The following is a 21510-nucleotide window of genomic DNA, read 5'->3' as shown; positions in this document are numbered from 1 at the left end:
TTAGTTGGACTGAATTTAAGGGAACTGAGCTCTTTCTAAGTTGGTACAGAATGGAAGATTGAGGCAGTTGATCCCCTTTAAATGTAAAACCATAACCCACTGGATATACGACAAGTTTTGGTGGGGGGAAAGGGAGCAGGTCATGATGTAATTACATCATAATCCCAAAGAGAAAGAAAGGAAGAGATAATGGCTGAAATAGAAAAACAAAGCAAAGCAAAACCAAACCAAACCGAAAATACCCCTACCACAAAAGCCCACAAAACAAAATTCTGTAATTGCAACAGCCAGCACATGGTAAGCACCACTAAACACTAACAAGAGCTGGCTAGACAGAGAAGGAATGACGTTTTATTGTCTAGTTCCAAGGAACATTTAGCTAAAGAACAGATTCCCAAAGGAGGACATTCTGAGTTTAAAGTACTTTTGAATCACAAAAACAAAAGGGCTAATCTGTTCCCCTTAAGTTCTCTCCTCTTTTCCTTAGCCTAGCATTTCTAATTTTCGGATTTTTTTCTTTCTGGGAAGCCTTTTCCTGCCATTTTTTCCCTCTTATGAGAGCATGTTACTACGCAGTTCAGGTTAACTTTGAATTTACTGCATGGCTCGGGCTGGCCTCAAATTTGTGGTGATCCTTCTGAAAGTCTTGCAAATGGTGGGATCTCAGGAACTTTCTCAAAGAAAGTAGACTTTTTTTTTTTTTTTTTTAAATGTGCTGCCGCAATGGAGGATGAAGGATGATGCTAAATCTGGGCCCGATAATGTGGCCTAGCTCCAAAACAAGAATTTACTGTGCAGCTTTAACTACCCCTAACAAAGACCTGCAGGTTGAAAAGGGCAAAAGTATAGTTGCAAGTAAACTAGAAGCAAGCTCAACCAACAGAAGCTAAGAAAGTGCTGACTGAGCCCTCAGGGCAGTAAGGTGTGTGGGAGACTGGGGCTTACATTTTCTGTTTCTTTTATCCTTCTTGAGAGACAAGTCACAGAAGTGGGGCATCAGTTCAGAGGCAGCCTCAGAGAAGCCCTTACCTTCTCCTACTACTATGCCTTCCTACATATGAAGAAGGGGAAGTAAATAGATATTGGAGGTCAATCGAAGGAGGAAACCGGGTGGAGGAAGGGATGGGGAGGGGAGAGAGGCAGGGGATCCTGTGTAGGGAAAGCAGGGGAGAGAGAAGGGAGATAGTCTGGGTGGTGGGGGCAATCTCTAGGACCTGCCAGAGACCTGGGATGGGGAGAGGCCCCAGAGGTTCTAAGTGGGAGACTAGATGATTGCTAGCAGTGGGGGATATGGATCCTGAAGTGGCCACTTCCTGAGGCCTGATAGGACTCCCAGTGGAAGGATAAGGATAGCAATCCACTCACAAAGCCTTTGCCCCAAACTTTGTCCTGCCTACAAGATGTGCAAGGTCAAAGACAGAGCAGAGTCTGAGGGAACGGCCAACCAATGACTGCTCCAAATTGAGATCCATTCCATAGGCAAGAACCCATCGTTGACACTATTAATGACACTCTGTTATGCTTGCAGAGAGGAACCTAACATAATTGTCCTCTGAGATGCTCCACCCAACAGAAAGAGATGCAGAAACTCACACCCAAACAGTAGACAGAGCTTGACGAGTCTTGTGGAGGAGTTGGAAGAGAGATTGAGGGACCCAAAGAGGACAGGGACTCCACAGGAAGAACAATAGAGTCAACTAAGCTGAACCCTTGGAGACTCTCAGAGACTGAATCACCAACCAAAGAGTTAGCATGGGCTGGGCCTAGGCCCCATGCCAATATGTAGCAGATGAGCATCTTGGTCTTCATGTGCATCCTCCAAGCAACTGGGGGAGGGTTGTCCTTGAGCCTGTTGCCTGCCTGCCTGCATGTGGATCCTGCACCCCTAAATGGTTAGTTTTGTCTGTCCTTAGCAGGACTGGATGTTCCTAGTTCCCCAGCAACTTCATGTGTGGTGTGGGGCTAGGGAAAGGGGGGGTGGTGGAGTGGAGGTGTGATGGGGGAGTGTGGGGGATTTGACACCCAGAGGAATGTAAGAGGAATGGGGAGAGGCTTATTTGAGGGGGTACTGGGAGCAGAGGAAGGACTGATACTGGGTTGTAAAGTGAATAAATAAATAAATTTAATAAAAAAGTAAAATATATCTGTGATGGTAGGTTATTTCAGAGCTTATGACCTCTCTGCCACAATGCCTGTGAAGTAGTCAGCTTGATTATCGATGAGAGGACAGAGAAGCAGATTACTAGTAAGTGTCCAATAATCCTCAGTTTTCCTGGGACTGCCATGGCAAACAAACATCAGGGTCACTTAAAAGGAAAATTCAAGATTTAAGAGGCCAATAGTGACGAAAAGAAAAAGTAGCCACCCAAATACATTACTATTCATATATGCATATAACATGCTTGAACCAAGTCCATCCCCCGCCCCCGAACTTCCTCCCTTGATATTTGTTCTTAATGGAAGTCAGCTGTAACTGGAGCCAAGCATGAAGGGTTATGACTAGGACTATGGAGCAGGTGAGCTTCCGACTTAATAATCAAGTGTCTCTCTTTTGGTGTCCTAAACCACTCCAGCAGCCTGTTGTCATCAAGCCTGTGCTGGTAAGAGCAGCAGGAAAGTCACTTTTAGAACACTAGGTGGGTAAATGCTTGGTATGAGGGTGCTCCAGGTGACAGACAGAAACCAGCAAATGGTGAGAGCTCAGGGTGAGAACTCTACCAGTGTTTTTAACTTGCATTTTGACTACTTAAAGGATTTTAATCAAGCAGCTTAAGGATGGCTGTGTGGGCTCAGTAAACACACTAAATTAGGTTTGATTTTTTTTTCCACTTAACCAGCGGCAAACCCAAGCAACTGCGTTATTGGAGGGGATTAAGCTTGAGGGGATTTATAATCGCTTTCATAGGTGGGCGGCCAAAGTTGTAAATATCATAAAACCTAAACTCCAATAGACTCCTATGCACAGGGACCATGAACTTAAGAAGCTGACAGATTTTAAGCAGAGATGACATTTAGTTTAACTGTAATTTTACAAATTATTTGAGATGGAAGGCTTGTTACATTTTAAAGTATTTTCGTCTGATCAGCTCACATAAAATTTGTAACCCATTTGAAGATTATGTTTGAGCAGGAGCTTGTCAGCCACTGTTTCAAAGCACTTTCTGATAGCAAGGGGAGAAGGAAGAAGAAAAAGAAGGGATGTATCATGCAGACCGTAAGAGAAGCAGACGTGATCTGTTCCCTGCTCCGTGCATCAAGCCTAAAGCTCTTAGTGGCCTTAAGCAGGTATTTCCTCCAGAAAAGTTAATGTGTTAGAAAAAAGAGCGGAACAGAAGTAAGTTGGACAATAGGAATACAATTGCTGTGTGTTGGGAAGCAGGGATTAAACTGCTTTATTGGCTGTACTCTATGAGATGTTTGTTGTCTGCCATTGTTAAGATCTGGAGAAAGGGATGGGGACTATTTAAATCAGGGCAACAACAAGCAGGGTCACAACAGGATCTCCTCATTTCTTTATCCAGAACAGATGTCCCAGTATGGGTCTATTGATTTGGATTCCTTGTCCTTGGGGAGCTGAGGGATTTAAAGACTCACAGAAGATAAACGGGGCATCCCGGGAGCTGGATGAAGGCCCTGCGATGCTAAATTTGGTTGGGAATATTTCCCCACTCCTCTGCTCAGAATAGCAGACTTTCATGTATCATTAATGCTCTACCCTGGAGTCTATGTGTCCTTTCAGTAGAGGAGCACTTTTATCAAACCGTCAGTCCTTCCTGCCAGAGCCCAGTGTAATCGGCTGAAGATGAGCAGGGAATGAATGGCATCTGATACTGGGTCCTTGTTTCTGTGCCTTTAACTGGGAGGATAGATTGACTCTCTCTGCCTTTGTTAATGAAAAATAAATCTGCCTTAGGATAGTGACGAGCTAAGGTACTTTCTTATAGGCAACGAAGTGTCATTGTAAGCAGTATCTGCTGAGTTGCCAATTGTCCTGGGAGTGAGAAAGAGTCTGGGACACCCAAGGACCCTGACCTGGATTCCATATATGCCAGTTTCATCTGCTTTTTTTTTTTTTTCGGAGCTGGGGACCGAACCCAGGGCCTTGCGCTTGCTAGGCAAGCGCTCTACCACTGAGCTAAATCCTCAACCCCCTGAGCTTTCTGCTATTTTCCAAGTCAGTAGAACCAATCTGGATGGTATCTAGCCTGGCCTTTCCCAAAGCAATCCCACGTCATCTTTATTCTTAATTCTAGGTGCTAAGAACATAAAGAACGTGTCGGTGGCCCACTGGGAGGTGTCCTCTTCAGAACTGGGGCTCCATTTTCCTGCTAGCCCATTTCTTGCCTTCTTTTAAAAATAAACTTTGTTAGGTCATATATCTTCTCCGAGGACAGAACATTCCAGCTATTTACATTGTATTTTTAAATATTTCAAGAGATAACTAGAGATTAGTATTGCATTGCCCTAGAGGGTACATAGAAATATAATGAGTACCTTAGATGGAATCGCTCATAATCCAGCTAGAATGCAAACCTTTTACCCTGAAGCCATGAAAATGACATATCTGACTAAATATCAAGATTCCCATAAGCTGATAAATTTAGTGAGCTGAGCCAATGTAAACCAATAGACAGAGTGCTAGACCAGGCATACTGGTATTCGAGTTGCCAAACTGATTTTGTGCTATTGTCAAAATTTGCCATCACCCCTCCTCCCAGTAAAATTACTGTCACTCTTGAGCTCCAGCAGGCTTCAATTTCTTAGTTTACTCAATAGGCAATACTAATGTTTGGGCCCTGGTGGGTCTCCTAGTCATTTGTGAAAATGAATTAGATGTTTGGCTAAAGAATATTTAAGAATCCTGATAGCCACAGAATATTCTTTTAAAATGCCCTCTTAAAACACTTACTATTTGGGAGCAGTAAAAACTGGTGGTGTGTAAGCCATTTGAGCTGGAATGATTACTACGTGGCAGTGATACAGAAATCCAGCTCAAAATCAAAATTGCTAAAAGCAGGTGGACAGTTTCAAGACCACAATGTTCTGAAGAGCTTACGTAATGGGGACCATTGTATGCTGCTGACGTTTGTTTCAAAAATAGCCTTCTCAGAGATACAAGGTGCCCCAACATCAACTTTGATTTGAATTTCTTTAGAGGCAAAAAAATTCAGGAATCTTCTGAAAAGAGACTAATTGACTTCTTTATTCTTTACCGAACTGACTTTCTTTTGGCTTTTTCTTGAGACGTCATCGCAGATACAGCAATGTCTTTGGTAAAGCTTTCTCCCACTCTGACTTCCTTTATTGTTTTTCTGCACTGATCCATAGTACATACAAAAGACATAGGAGGCAGTACTGGAAATATAAAGCCATGCCTATCTGTGTAGTTTTCCTGCTAAATGCAAGTCGTATTTTTCCTGCTCTCCATTGTTTTGTCCATTAAATACTCTGGGAAATCATCGGACAGTATTTCCTCCTTTTTTTTTCTGAAGCAACTTGCAAACCACAAGAGGTCAGGACTGCCAGAAATGCAAGCCCGTGTTTTCATCTCCCAACCCCAATTTCTATCATGTACAGATATGTTGAAAAGTTTCTAATGCCAAAGGATTAAAACTTCTCCATGGAGATGAAGGCACATTTAGCTTATGCCATCCTCCTCTCTGACAGCAAGCTCTTCCTCCTAGCGTGACAGGAAAGTCTAGTTTTTCTATTCCTAGCTTTTAGAGAAAAGTGTAGTTTGACAGTCCACTTCAGTGGATTGGTTTGCTGTCAGTTGTCCAGAATCACTTTGTATTATTCAGCTTAGAAAACATCAGAGACTTCTTCTAGGTCAGGAGAGGGGAGAGGATGTGCCTTTAAGAGCCTTCCCCGGGCAGAAAGGAGAGCTCTTCCCAGAGCAGCAGGAGAAGGAGGGAAAGGTCGCTTCAGAAAGCTCACCTTTTCAAAATTGAGGAGATGAGGTCTGAATTACTAAACAAAGCACTCTGTATTTCTCAAATTCCCTCACTTACAAATAGATGAAGTAGAAAGAGAAAGGGCTGTGTAGAAATTAAACCGTGCAGCAGACAGGACATCCCAGAGAAACCAGAACACCACGAGAGTAGCACACTTCATCTGAACAATGTCAGGCAATCTCTTAACCCGCATCACCGTGCCTGACATCTTGCCCAATGCTAGGAAGGCACTGATCTATTTCCAGACCGTGCTAGGTTTCTTTGGAGACACTACAAGGCTCTGATCATTCTCTTTTGATGGGCTGGTGCACCGATGGACTAAACCACATCAGATAACTGGAGCAGTATTAATTTATACCTCAATTTCTTGCTACGCTATGGAAGCCTTGATAACCTCTCTCAAGAATGGCCAAGGCACCAAAGCCTTTTTAATAAGTTTCAAATATTATTCCAGATGGAATGGCCCCAAAACAACTTTTGCTATGGGGTAGTATGGTGAACTGATTAAAAGCACATGAACTTCACAGATCCCAGTCACTGTGTTGGTGTTACGGTCAGAAAGTTTGTGCCTCCCTTTATATGTTGAAATTTTAATCTGTAATGTTATTGGAAAATGGGGTATTTAGGAAGTGGTTACTGTGTGAAGCAGAACCCTGATAAATAGTATTAGTTCTCTTATATAAGAGGCTTCAGAGACCAATTGCCCCTTCCCTAATGTGGGGATGGAACAAGTAGGTACAATTTATGAGCTAGAAAGTTTGTCATTACTAGACAGTTAAATCTTTGATCATGAACTCCTCAACATCCAGAATGGTGAGAAATCAATATCTGTTGTTTGTAAGCTACTCGTCTAATATACTTTCTTATAACAGCCTGAACAGCTAAGACAGGCCCTGCGGCATGTTTGGTTCTTGGAATGTGACTTCCATTCTTAGCTTAAATAGTTTCACATATACAATGAGGTTACTAATGGAACTTCTTCCAAGGCATGTTGTGAAGATTAAGGTACAGAATGCCTGTGAAGTACTTAGCACAGTAGGTAGCAGCCAATGAACACTCTATAAGTGCTAGCTAATAATAACAAGGATATTGCCTTATTTTTCCCACCATGCACTAACTTTAATGAATCTTTGCCAACTATTCTTGTATATAGGTATTGATTCATTAGGGCAAAGTGTGAGTTTTCCCTATGTAATGTACTAAAGGGAGAGTTATAGGCAAGACAATACCTTTTGAGCGTTGGGGAGATAAGAGACAAAAAAAGAGAAAACATTGTCACCTGGAAAGTGAGAGGCTAGTGCTATGCCAAAAATGGTTGAGAGGGGCTTAGGGTCCTTAGAAATCAACTGAGTTGTCTGTCCCTCTGTGGAAGTGGAAAACCTCTTTTTCATTTCTCAGTTCACTGTGTCTCATCTGCAACTCAGTACTGCCCTAGTTCCCAGGGCCAACCTTGACCTAAGACAGGTGGTGATTGGCTCCAGCCCCACAGATGGAAGCGGGGGTTCAAGTTACTCTGCTGTTTGTCTGGCAAGAGGATACTGTCCCAGTTTTGATACCTGGGGCCCAGCCTCATTTTAAGCCTTAGTTCCTATTCTATGTCCTCATTTTTAGAAATAAGCTCCTTCCTTTATGCTGGTTTCCAAAGGCCTATTCTCAAAAACATATTGAGTGACCCCAGTAGTCTCTTATGATTGAGTGACACCCTATTTGTGCTGGCTACCACTGGAGTCACTTTCCTGATCATCCATCCAATAGATAGATGGGTGTTTGCTTCTTACCAACTGTGACTTTATCAGCACACACATCTCCAATTCATTTGTCTTCTCAGTATCTGCAGTCTAGACAGGTACCAATGATACATAGCAAGTGATTCTTGTTTAGTAGAACTAAATATCTTCTCATATTTAGATCTGAGCTTTGGTTAATTAGAGAGTGGTTTAAGAAATGGGTAGTTCTGATGGCCAATTGTACCTATCTTCATATACGTCATTGCTCTGCCTAAGAGCTGATCTTCCCTGAGACCAAAACCATTTAAAACTTAGTCACTAAGGAGCTGTGACAATACCACTATGGTCTTCAAGTTTTATCCTGTTTTTTTTTTTCAAGTGGGGAATCGCAATAATGTAGATCTGATTTGCTAGTGTAAAACTAGAGGTAGGGATGCAGCTAAATGACAGACAGATGGTAAAAATCTTAACTAAGGTAGTAACGTTGATGGTTAGGATGAAGAGTGCATTGAGATTTGAAAGACTTAGTAGAATTCGTACTGCAGACTGGTTCATTAGACACGAGGGGATCAATGAGGAAAGACATTAATCCTGTTAAGGAACTACATGGGTAGGTGGTTCTGGTACCTGATTCAGTGTAACACAGAAGGAATAAGGAATAGACTCTCAAAAGAGGGAAGACCGTGCTTAATGTGGCCAAGTACATTTCCTCAATTTTATTTTTCTTTTTGTAAAATAACTTTGTTAATCAAAGGACCATACTGATGGTCTCTCTTTCCTGACCTCAACAGCAGGAGAAACTATTTGCTTTTACAGACTCATGAAAACTCTGTAATCTGATAAGTCTTCAGATTGAACATTATTCTCTTTTTATTTTCTTGTTAACTGAAAAGCATAGAAATTGATAACAGTGGAATTGAAAATACTTACTCCATAGACAAGTTCCCCAACCATGCCATTCCATATTTTAGTCTCTGGATCTCTGGCGCCATATTTCCCATCACCGACAATGGACAATTTGTATTTGATCCTTACGTGTTTGGCTATTTCATAGGCTAAATCAACACAGTAGCCTTCATAGCGCTCATTTCCTTCCAGCTGCTCATGATTCTTTTTATACATCACATATGGTGATTCCTTAGAGACCAGAAGGAAAGAACAAACGATTACTCTTATCCCCCCACCCCCTTTTCCAAGATAAGGTAAACGTAATAGGAAGACACTTTCTTCTCTGTTACTGTTGAGGCTTGGTGTGTGGAAACGATTTTTCTTTTTGAAATTTTGACTTAATAAAGAAGGGAGCCTCAGTAACTATTCATGGAGCCCCTAACTGACAAGTTAATGAAGCAGAGAAATTCTTAAGATTTTCCCCCCCAGAATTTGAAAGCAGAACTAGTTTTCACCAGTAAAGTCTTTTGATGTAGTCGAATTGGGAAGTACTATCTCCTTTGGTACATAAAGAGGATTTGCCTTTGATTTCTCAGGAAGTATTAGGTAGGGGCTACAGCCAACTCAGGTGGGCCATAGGGAAACACTGCAGTTCTTGTGAAGCTGGAGTGTTTGGCTGACTCTTTTTTCCATCTGAGGGCCATATCCAGGTCTTAGGATAAAGTGAAGAGGAGAAATTGATAATGTTGATTAAATGCCATGCTTTTTACCTGAGGTACACACCTCATTAAAAAAAAAAAGACAGCTTTTGGAAAACCACTCAGAAATGACACTATCCCCTCATGTCTAGTGTGTTGAATTTTGTGGAATACTTCCATATAGTTAATTATGCATTGAAATGGCCCTAAGACATAAGTAAGAGGTCATTATTATTTATTTCCATTCTACAATTTGCAAAAATAAAAACCCGAGATTAGAAAAATTGTGACTTGCCCAGTTATACAAAGGAATGTTAGAGCCAATATTAGAATGTTAACTGATTATCTTTTTTCACACAATGACAACCCTGTACAACGAAGAATTAGAGTTTATATCCAGGCAAAACACCATTCTTTTGGGGGAGAAGTGGAAGAGGACAATAATATGTAAAATTGTTATTCATTCATTCATTCATTCATTCATTCATTCATTCATTCATTATCTTCCATCTCTTGTTCTGTCTTTCCTTTCTGAGTATATTGCAAATAGGCCATGTTACTTGTGTAGAGGTCAAAGGGACAACTTGCAGGGGTCGGTTCTCTCCTTCACCTATATAAGTTCTGGCCACCAGACTCAGATAATTAGGCTTGGTGGTAAGCACCTCTACCAGCTGAGCCATTGCCTCCACCCCTCTTCCTTTTCTTCCCATTGATTTCCTTGTAGAATCTTCACACATACTTCGTTCTGGCTGATTATCCACCTCTTCCTTTCCCTCCACACTTACCCCAACCCCTCTGGATGATTTTGTCTATAATATTTTTCCTTCCATGTTGATATCACATGTGATCAGCCCCCCCCCATTAATATCTCTTTGCTCTCATGGGTCTGCAATTGAGTTCCTTGGCCTTTACTCATACTTACTTCTATTTAAATACCCATATTCAACAACTGCAAATTAGTATGTGCATATGAGAGAGAGTTGAGCCTTGGTTATACTACTTAGTATAATATTTTCAAGTTTGAAAACTTTCCTGGAAATTATAAAATTTAATATTTCTTTATGGATGAATAAAATTCCACTGTGTATAATGGCATTTTGTTCATCATGGAGAGGTACTTGAGAATTCCTGAGCAGCTACTGTATTAGAACTTCTGCATGCTTAAGCTCAAGACTGGCTGAATAATACTTTTAGAATGCTGTTCAGAATACTTAGAACTGAATAATGCTTTTAGAATGCTGTTCAAAAGGCCTCTTTACTATGTGTCCACACTTACCAGAATGGTAGTCACTACAATGGTCCGGTTCTCTGAGGATGAGCTGTCATTGCTGATTTGTTGATCTGAGAAGGGCACAAACCTTTCATATTCGTTCCAGTAACCAGCCTAGAAAGAACAGACATTTGACCTGGATGCCCATTTTTCTCTCAAGAAATACTAAGTGAATTTTAAGAACCTTGAGATTTATAAAGATTGATACCCTGTTTCTGTTTTTATGTCCTTCAGGACGAAAAGGATAATACAGAGGTGTTCTTCCTATTCCTTTATCTCGAGGATTCCTCTCCTCACTTCACTCTTACTAACAATTCTGCCAAATACTTGAGCCTGCTTTGTAATGACCACTTTTTCTATCATTAAATCTCTATAGCTGAAAAATGTTTGGAATTGCAGAAAGGTGATATATAGGAATCAAAAGCCAGTCACTGGTAGATAGGCAAGATCGTTTATATTTTAAAGGTTTATCATATGCTACAAAATCCCCCTTAATGTCTAACCCACTTGTTAGTGAGGTAGAAGCTAACTGGCCATATACAATTCAGCTATGAGGAATTTTGTCTCAAGTACTTTTGGTGGTGAGTTGGCAATGACTATTCTCACTCTTGTTTGTTAAAAATCATATGTGCCTAGGAAGAGTCTGTTGAATACCATGCTACAAATCTTGTGATCCGTTCCCTTTGTTTAGGAAATTGTCAGTAACTTATTCGTCTACTACTTTTATAGGACTTAGAGGGTTATCTTCTTTAATAACAAATGGTTGGATCATTCTCATGACAAAACTCTGTGTATCTTAACTTTGCTCTTCAGCATACAGAAAGGCAGAAACAGCAAGTGGAACTTTTCTTTGTTTATCTCCCACACATTTTCGTATGGGGCGTGCTCTCACCTTTGGAGAGACATTTCTCTCGTGGTCTGTTTTGGCTACTTACTTTTCGAGAACCTGAGACTTTCATCTCATAGACATCAATGGTATAATTTGTCCTACGCCCATAAGTGTCAAATTGGATGTTTCCAGTCATTCCTTGTACTTGCACCTGGTAAAAAGGCAAAGGGCAAACAGTTAAACTAGCTTTCACATTGTTGACTCTAGGTCTCTAGGATGAAATCTGAGGATTTTCATTTCATGTCATTGAGTTCTATGTAGCACATCAAGTCTTCACAGAGCTTTCTTTTCCTAACAATGTGTTCTTGGTATGCTTTTAAGTTATGAAACTTTAAGTAGGTATTAAAAGTGGTTACATGTATAATGCAGTGAGATGTCTCTAACTAGTGTTTCAAAGACTTGAACATTTCTAGTTCAAGAACATACTTAAGACTGAAATAGGTTAATGTATTATTCTGCATTATAAGTTTCTTGTGGGACATCATTGTGTCTAATCTTCATATTTCCAATATTTGAAAATAATCTTGTTTCCACATCATGACTCAGTAATCTTAATCTGTGAAATGGAATATCCCAGAAGTACCTATTTCTCATAACTATTCAGATGATTAAATGAGTTCCAAGTAATGCCTGGCATGTAGTAAGCATCACAGTGCAGTCTAACTGTGTTAACATTTACAACTATTTATGTGTATATGATATGAATATATATAAATGTAGGTATGTGTATACTCCAGTGTGTATGAGGGTCAGAGGACAATTTTCAGGAGTTGATTCATTTCTTCCCCTGTGAGACCTTGAGACTGACCTCAGGTCATCAGGTTTATGCCTCAAGAACTTTAACCCAGGAAGTCGTCTTTCCAGCTCCAATCTGAATTAATTACCAAGCAGAGTGACTTTAGCTACTCTTAGAGAGAGTTGCATATTTATGGACTTTTACTGTGAGAGAAGCATCCATTTCCTCTTATTTAAACTATGTGCCAAGGTACAGACAGGTAGCAGAGTGCATGGGTGCCATGAAGAGATAGTTCAAAGACATAAAAATGTGTGAACCTTAAGGGATCAGGAATGTGGATTGTTCCAGAACAGAGACAGAAGTGCTAGAGCTCATTCTTGGTTTGGGATGGCAAATTCAGAGTCTACATACACCACAAGGGTTCCTGGCCATATGAAAACAAAGGCCACAATCTACTGACAGGTTTTCTTATCTGCTCTACAGTTTAGAAATATCAAATAGAGACTCAGTCTATCTGGATATTTCACTTCCTTCGTGAGGGTCAGAGACTTAAAAAAATAATCTGGTTGTATTTTGTTTGCTTTAGGATAAACTGACAAATTATCTTTCCCTTCGTTTATAGAAAGTGACAAGCTAGCAAGCAAGTCAGGGGCAGTAATAGGGTTTTACTGCCAAGGGGGAAATTGATATCAAGGCTTTGGGAATAGTTTTTAAAAGAAGTAGATTTCTGAGTACCGGTAGGAGACCATCTAACTGCTTTGATATGGCAATTCCATCTGATCCAACAAATGTAAGCACTAAGTTTGCAGACCACACGAGATGACAGTTCTAGTAAAGAAATGAGACCTTTATCGATGCAGTATTCAGTAGGATAAAGCTGACGCATATTGCGATGTTTGATAGAGCTGAGACCATTGCATAGAAATCCTTTGTTGCTCTATGTACTTAGGTCTTCAAGTCTCATTAAGAATTACACATTTCAAAAGGCCCAGGTTATCTGAACTTGATTTATGAACTTGGCAGTCAACAGGTGTCCCAGAGATGCCAGCCCCCATGATGAAAAGTCTTCAGTGAGTAGGGATAGAACTGGACCACCACTCTAAGTGAGGTCTTTTTTAGGGATATAGACTTGTATTGGATGTCACTGAGAGCTTCTGAGGACCTCATCTACAATCCCTCTTTGATCCAAAAAACCTTAATATTATTTACCTATAATTTTAATAATCTCTATCTTCTGGATTGGGATCATCTCAAAATAAGAGACATTCATTTTCTATGTTTTCAACACTAATATAATTAATAGCACTAATACCAGCTCTCCTTAGCTTGTCTCATATTTGCATACTAATGTAGAGCCTAGTACATACTCATGGGGCTTACAAAGTACGGGGTGGATGGCATGTCTATAAATTTATTTAAACAGGTCCCATATATGCTTCTAGCTAAAAACAGTGGTTTTCTTTCCAGATTTCTTTCAAGGGGCAGGGGAGTGATTTGTTGAGAAACAATGATGCACTAGTTCATAAGGAAGGATGCCTGTACATCACCAATCTCATTTTTAATGCACTTCAGGAGAAAGGGATTAAAATAAAACCAGGCTTATTTTCAGTCATTTTGAATACAACGTTCTGAGGGACATATTCTTTTGGAAAGGCCATTGCTTTTTGGGAAGGCATTTTTTTGGAGCAGTAGAAACAAGTTGGCCTGTAAAAAGAGTTGAAAGATCCCTGTGGTGAAGTGATTGGCCATTAAGGCCTGGGAAAGAAGGTAACTTATTTGGCCTGTCCCTTGAACTTTTCGGTGAGCTAAACATCCAGAAAATTTTCTTTATGACAGGATGGTTGGTCCAATTAATTTATAGCCAAGTTGGATTCTTATTTTCTATTCTGGTGGCCACATTTCTACTTGGGGAAAGTGGTGGTTTATGTTATGAATGGCCAATCAATTAGAAACGCTGGCTCCTGCCCATGAGGTTTTGTTGATGAAAACTCATTTTGATTCACTCTGAGGCAGTTTTAAATTTCACTCATCATTATGTTCCACCTGACAATACAAATCTTGTAACTGCTAGGAAGGTGGAATTTAATTAGCTGCTCTTCAAAACCATGCACCGCTGCCTCCATAAAACTACACTCGGGGCATCTGTTAGGGAATTGACACAATGACATAAAAGTCTACACGGTATGAGAATGGCTCATATCTCTTTCTTGGAGAGAGACACAGGGGCTACTAACCTCTTTGGATCGAATGCCTCCGACTTGGCAAATTAAGGCAGCAGTAAGAGAGCCAATTACACAAAATGGCGTATGTTATGAGACTGTTCCCAATTCTTCATTGCTGAGCTGTGCACAGAATTATCTTAGGATGGCCTATCTCTCTGTTCATTTGGATGTCCCAAACATCAAAATAATTAGTTGGAAAGAAGAGATTCTTGTACTCTTGGAGGCTCATTTTAATGCATGCCGGGACATGTGGCAGGCATAAAGTTAAACATTCAGGAAAGAGCTCTTGCTTGGAAAGCTGCAGTGAATGGGTGAGATGGCTCCTAGTGTAAATAATGGAATCTGTTCAAAGGACATTGCTTGAAGCCTTAAATGATCTCCTACCCAGTAAATACTGAAAACAAGTGACCTATTTGATCATCTATCCATTGATTCCTTGTACTTTTCTTTAGGCTTTCTCTTTGTGACACTGAGCAAAAGCCTCTTAAATAGCTCTAGAAACACACCATGTTCCTGCATTCTACCATGCAGAATAGAACGAGTGTTCTCTTTGACAATAGAAATATGATCACACTGCTCAGTTCCGCAGTCCATTCAGATTCCTAATCTGTCTGGTGAACCCAAAGATGCTGTGTCTTTTGTAATGCCTATCTCGAAGTTAGGATTATTTTATTAAAAAAATCCCCAATCTTCATAGGTAATGTCATATTTGTAGAAGATATGTTATTTTGAAGGTACTCATTAATTCAATCTATAATTTTGGAGGGTACCAAGTTTCATTTACTGTGTACAGTGCAGCATAGAACCAAAGATTTATTTACCCTAAATTTAATCTTTTTTCAAACTTCACAGCAGAACTTCCTGTTGGTGGAACCAGAGATTTGGGCGATCCTCCACACATGTCTTTTCTGCACAGCCTGAGATGCTCTTTCTTATGTTTCTTAGTACATCCTCCTTTAGGACTGAGGTCACCATTTTTTGTGTCTTTCTAAGGTCTGTCCTCCCCAACAAACAATTGTCCTTACCATTTTCAGAGCTCTCTCAATATCAATTCCTTGACTCCAGGGCACAGCGGGATTTGCTAAGCAGTCTCCAGCACTGCCTCTGCGGGAGACATCCACTCTCTGTCTCCTCAGGTATCGGAAGGCTTCTGCTATGACCAATATTGCGTCATGTGTCAGCGCAGATGTATACTAAAATAAACGCATGAAAAACAAGATAGCATGACAAACGACATCCTCCAACCTTGCCTTGTTCCTGGTCTTTTGCATTCACTTTCACCTTTTGCTCTACAAAGATATCATCCTAATTATTTGAGTTCAGAATTCTCTGTGGGCAAGCCTGACACTGATGCATTCAACGGTGATGCCTCTTACCTCATGTGTGCACATGTTAGGGTTATTAAGATCAAATGGCTCAAGGGAATCTCTTTCTTGCTCTCAAGACTGTTTCATATTGAGTGAGTGAGTATAAAAGGCTGGGCATTTTGTTAGAGAAGAAATGCATGGGCTGTTAAGGGATGGCATGTACAGATTAGAGAGGAAATAGCATATCCTAAAGCAAGGCTGAGTTATTGCTATTTATAATAGAAAATTCAGATCTGCTGTTTACTTAGGGGAAAATGGAAATAGCTAAGTTAGACAGCTTGAAATTAATTTGGAAGGAAACATTAATCATTTCTGTCTGGACCATGTTTGAAGCAAGCTAGGACCTCTGGCCAGCAATAAATCAGTTTTGTTTCCCAGGGGGTAGCAAAAACCAAAGATGCTTTTCAAGTGTAAAATTACAATTGTTATTGAGTTTTAAATCTGATAATGTTGACAATTTGTAGGCAAGGCTTCTTGATGTTACTTCTTTCAGGAGAGAGCACTTTCCTTTCTGTTCCTTGTATACTGTTAAACAGTGACATGTTCTACTAGGAATGCTGCTAGTCACTTAACACAAGGGATTTGATTATCTGCAGTTTGAAATGGTGGATGCTTTTCCATTAAATGAATCAACAAAACATGATTAAAATAAGCTGGCCTCTGTTTTGCAAGGGTGACAAATACTTGTAGAATATGGAATCTTATTGACTTTTAAAAATGTATCAAAATGTCCTAAGGGGAGTTCTTACTATATAAAAGTCTGTCCAGATACAATTGAGAGTGAATACATTGTTGTCTTTACAACTATCAATTTACTTTTCTCTTGTTACTTTTCTTTCAGAAGCAACTCATCAAGTATAACTATAATGGGAGCCTATTTTCTTTCATGAAGAAAAATCTTTGTGTTTGCCCATCCTAGCACTACCTACAGCCTGGTACAGATTTTCCTTCCAACCAACTGCATAAATTGTCACTAGTCTTAATGCAATTTTTCTAAAGCTATATTAAAAGAACTGTTTACTTTTGTACTTTATTCAGTTTCTATACCCATGCATGAGATTGCCCCGCCAATCAAAAATAAGTAATAAAAAGAAATATTTATGAAACAGAGATTAAACAGCATCTAGATTTTAATTTCTAGATGATTTTCCAACCCTATTTAGTCTGTATCAAGAATTCAAGTAGGATCTTTGAATGATTGAATATAAGGTTGAATACTTTCTTAAACTATTTGTAGGGTTTTAATTATAAGACTAAGCTTTTTTGTAGTAAATACTAGCATATTGCATTACACATACTCGTTATTAATGGGTACCTGAGATGGTTTTCATTATCTTTTCTAGAAGTTACACATCTTCAGAGCAAAGAAAATCTATGCTGCAGTATCTCTCTTTATATCATTTATCCTTGTTCATTTTGTTGTGTGTCTAACATTGTGTTTATAAAATCGTTGGGAATACTTAAAATAATGAATAAATGTGTCTTTGTCTTCTATAGTTGCTAAATCAAAACATCGAAAATCAGCATAGTTAAGCAGTTTCATGGAAATATAAACTTGTATACGCTTGCCTAAATATAGTGTAAGAAGTCATACCAGTTTGGTACATTAAAAAAGATTTGATTATAAAGGATTCCTCATTGGGAATGTGACCATATTCACTGATTGAAATTAAGACATCTGGTCTGACCAAGGGGCAGGATGATTTAAGATGGAAATCTCTGGCACATATAATCTATGGTACAGTCATAGAGTTAGCTTCTAACTAGTGAGTGACTTTCTTGAATTATAAAATTATGTTTAGCTCACAAGTTTTCTAGAGCATTTCAATTGTTTAAAATTTTACTTGTATTTCCTTGTATCAGAACTTCACAGGTTCTGATGTGATGTGACCTCTTCAGGGTAGTAGGGAATACATCTTTTCTTTCATTTCTCTTTTCTACTGTTCTCTACCCTATTATTGTCAGGGAGAAAGGAGAACTAGAATGTATGAGAAGGAAGACTTTCCTTAGTTTCCTTTTCTAAGGGGGAAGGTTTTAGCATACTTGACTCTTTATCTTACATCACAGTCATTGTATACATTTTTACGATAGCAGCAAAAAAAGAATTAAAAGCTAGTTTTATACTTGAAATGTTGTGCTGAGGTCATGAGTACTCTCTCTCTCTCTCTCTCTCTATATATATATATATATATATTCCTTTGAGTATAAATATATTATATATATGTGTGTGTATTAAGAAATCTTTGTGTAGCACAAATAGTTTCAACCTAATTTATCTGTTTTTAACTTGTGAGTAAATAATAGGTTTTCTAACCATAGGGAACACTTATGAAACATATACACTCTAAATATAACTTTCTGCTTTTAATATTCTAGCTTGACTTTGGGAAAATGAACAACTTAGGTAATCTAATTAGTCTTAATGACACTTTTGTAGACAGGTAACCATTTCTGTTCAATAGTTCCATACATATAGGTACTACATATTCTATATTAGAGACTAATTCACTTGGGTGTTCTGAGATTCATGAAACTTCTTATCATGGGGCAATCACATAAATAATGGAAAATCCAATTTTCTGTTTCAGACTATCAATCTTGACCTAGTCCAACTGCTGCTACCCTTTGCCTGATTCAGGCTGTTGTAATACTGTATATCACTATGAGAATATTAGAAATGAGATTCATTTCAAAATTAAACCAATTTATTTTCAAACAGTAGATTATTTTTTATAAGATGTATTCTCTATAGTTTCTTTAATTGGGGGTTAGGTTATACTATAGAATCAGTTGCAGCTAATTTTTTTCCAAGAGTTGTTGAATCACATCTGAGGGAAGAGCACTTGAGCACGGGATGGTTCTAAGTATATAAAGGCCATATTGAAAAGCTTTGGAAAGCTGGCCTTCGGTGTCTGGGTGTCATGGAGTATTACCTTCAGTGGTGCATTCTTGGCTTCAGGGAATTCCCTTTCATCCAGTCTCACCCAGCGCTGTATGAACTGCTGAACCATTGGGTTTTCATTGTTGACAATCTGGAAACCTGTAATGTTGGCTCCCCCATGCATGACTCTTTCCAGTAAAATGTCAGTAAAACCCTGGAAAGACAGTGAAAGGGATCATGACTCTGAGAGACATACATTTCTGGTTACATTTCTCTGTTGGAGAGTAAGGGTGAAATGAGAGAGTCCTTCCCTAGGATTGCTTATTAGCAATAAAGGAGGTCCTGAATACGAAACTAATTCCTAAGCCACCATGTCTTTGAAAGTACAAACAAAATGGAGAAACGGTGCATGCTTCCATTTTTCTATCTGTGACCAATGCAGGTTTTGCTTTTAAGCAAATAATTTGTTTCACTTACCTGTACTTTCTTCAGTCTCCCTACAGAGAGTCAAATATAACACTATGCGACTAGAGAATGTGGAAGATGTTTGACCGTAAGAAGTGCTATAGAAAATCTTTTCTTCACCTTAACATGCTGAGGAGAGCAAAGTGCTTCAGCTTCTTGTGATGAGTATTTAGACATTCGTGATTCACAGAAATACCAGTGAGTGAAGCTGACAGCTTGCCTGTATATGATGGCATAAACCCCAGGGTGCGTCTCACATGAATCCATAAATGAGTCTTGACATCTGTATAGCATCCACCATTTGCTCCTTCACTTGCTCTGGTTACCATCTGGTGTCTCTGTCACCCAAGTTCTTCAAAGTGCTCTCCCCAGGGTTCACACCTAAGCCTTTCCCACACGGGCACTGCCAACTCCTTTGGGTATTACTGTCTTCTGGGATACCTACCCAGGAATCGCTGCTACTTCTGTTGGATATTGGTCTGCTGTGCTTTGTTGCTCAGTGTGTCAGAATCCTTAATGAATGGATGGCAGCTTTCTATATCAATGGGAGGGAAGGTGGGGAAATCTCAGAGGAGTTGGGGGAAATAAGACTATAATCAGAATATATCGTATGAAAAAAAACCTATTTTCAGTAAAAGAAAAAAATGTTCTTCTAGGGAGCAGACTTTTGTGGCAGTAAGAAGGTAAAAAGATACTACCATCTGGGAATTGCCTTTATTTTTCAAACATAGGAGTTGGCTACTTCTGAGTTTTCCTCCAACATAGCTGCTACCAAAATTCAGGTGAATAGACTGTGTACCTTATTGTTCTTGCATTTAAAAAGAAAAGAAGAAACAGAAATTAGAAAAGAAAATAGATGTATTAACCATTTGGGAAAATTGCAAGGCGAAAAAAAATTGCCCAATGTATCTGTGGCAATTTAACTGCATATAAAAATCAGGAGACCAAAATTGGAAAATACATTGATTTTTCTCTGGAAAAAAAAGAGAAGGGGTCATGAATGTAAGAGGAAGGTAAAGGAGAAAAGGGAGGAGAGGGAAGGGGTAGAAGTAATGTACATATAGTAGCTATGTACAAACTTCTTCTAGAGGACATTTTAAGTTTAAATTAAAAAAAAAAACAAAACAGAAACAGGAAGACGCTCCTCTCTTCTTTAGATTATCTTCAGGATTTTGTGTGTGTATATGTTCATGTGTATGAATTTGTATAGCATATGTGTGCACACGTGTGTGGAGACCAGTGGTCCATGTTGAATGCTTTCCTAATTGCTCTCCATTTTTTTGAGATAAAAATCTCTCACTAAAACTGAGGTTCACTGACTTGGCTATGTTGGCTAGCCAATTAATTCCAGGGTTCTCCTGTCTCGTCAACTCCCCTTTCCCCACACTTGGATGACAGACACTCATCACCATGCCTACCTTTTCTACATGAGTTTTAGGGACCCACATTCAGGACCATATCTATAACTTTTAAACTGAGCAGTCTTCCAACCCAGCATCACCTCTAATACTTTAGTGTAAGAACATTTCAAATACATGGAAACGTTCAAAGTAACATGCAGTGAATACTCTTATAGTCAATATTCATATTTTCTTATTGATGGTCTCTGGTCTACTACTTCATTATGTTTTTGGAATACATTTCAAATAAAATAAGTGGTTTACATGCAGATATTAATATACTTTAACCCCAAAGATTTAACACCAATGTCAATAGCTATAATTTCCTGTTCATATCATATTTTCTTCCTTCTTTTTTGTATTTGTGGTATAAGTATGTGTTCATGTGGGCATGTAAATGCGGTATAGATACAAGTAAATGTGCATGCATATGTGCATATTATCTTTCCAGATTTTTTCCTTTCTTTTTGAGGGAAAATTTATAGCTAATGAAATATACAAATTTAAAAGTATACTTGATATGTTTTGATAAGTGCTCGCGCCTATATTATCCATACTCTTATAGTTCTTTTATTGTCTTTTTTCACTTTCAAAACATCTTCCTTGAGGTGTGATAATCACAAAAAAGCATGTGCATATCTTTAAGTGCATATATTCATAAATATTCATAAACTGAGCCACAAATGTAAGCATCCTCAGAAGTGCCCCATGTGTCCCTCTCCAATCACCAACCCCAACTTTACATTCTTAATTTTAGAGCTCTTTAAAATAAATCAATAACTGTTCTTAGAAAAGATTTTAGTGAGACACTTTCTCAGTAATTAGTTAGAAGCCCTATCATCTTCCTTTCATTCTGAGATATGAATTTAAGGAGATTGGACAAGGAACCAATTAGTTTGGTTTGCATACTGAGAATCACTCCTCCTTTCTAATAACCACCAGGCATTTTAAAGTTAATAATAACTTGTTGTGATGACTTTTCTCCTAAAGGATCCCTTTAGGAGAGATACTAA

At 39.0% G+C, this 21510-nt stretch overlaps 1 protein-coding gene across 2 annotated transcripts in view; it reads right to left on the bottom strand.

The window, feature by feature from the left end:
- Gria3 (glutamate ionotropic receptor AMPA type subunit 3) overlaps positions 1–21510 on the bottom strand; it is a 281842-nt gene that overhangs the window by 64329 nt on the left and 196003 nt on the right. For both annotated transcript variants that reach the window (XM_032889649.1, XM_032889648.1), the window contains 5 exons: positions 18685–18846; positions 15410–15577; positions 11473–11577; positions 10544–10651; positions 8612–8818 (listed from right to left, as the gene is read on the bottom strand). In XM_032889649.1, coding sequence (XP_032745540.1) covers positions 8612–8818; positions 10544–10651; positions 11473–11577; positions 15410–15577; positions 18685–18846 — 750 coding nt within the window. The remainder of the gene's footprint in view (positions 1–8611; positions 8819–10543; positions 10652–11472; positions 11578–15409; positions 15578–18684; positions 18847–21510) is intronic.

The sequence above is a fragment of the Rattus rattus genome, chromosome X (genome assembly GCF_011064425.1).
Source record: "Rattus rattus isolate New Zealand chromosome X, Rrattus_CSIRO_v1, whole genome shotgun sequence".
NCBI lineage: Eukaryota > Metazoa > Chordata > Mammalia > Rodentia > Muridae > Rattus > Rattus rattus.
The sequence above is the reverse complement of the archived record's forward strand: the minus strand, read 5'-3'. Positions and strand labels throughout refer to the sequence as shown.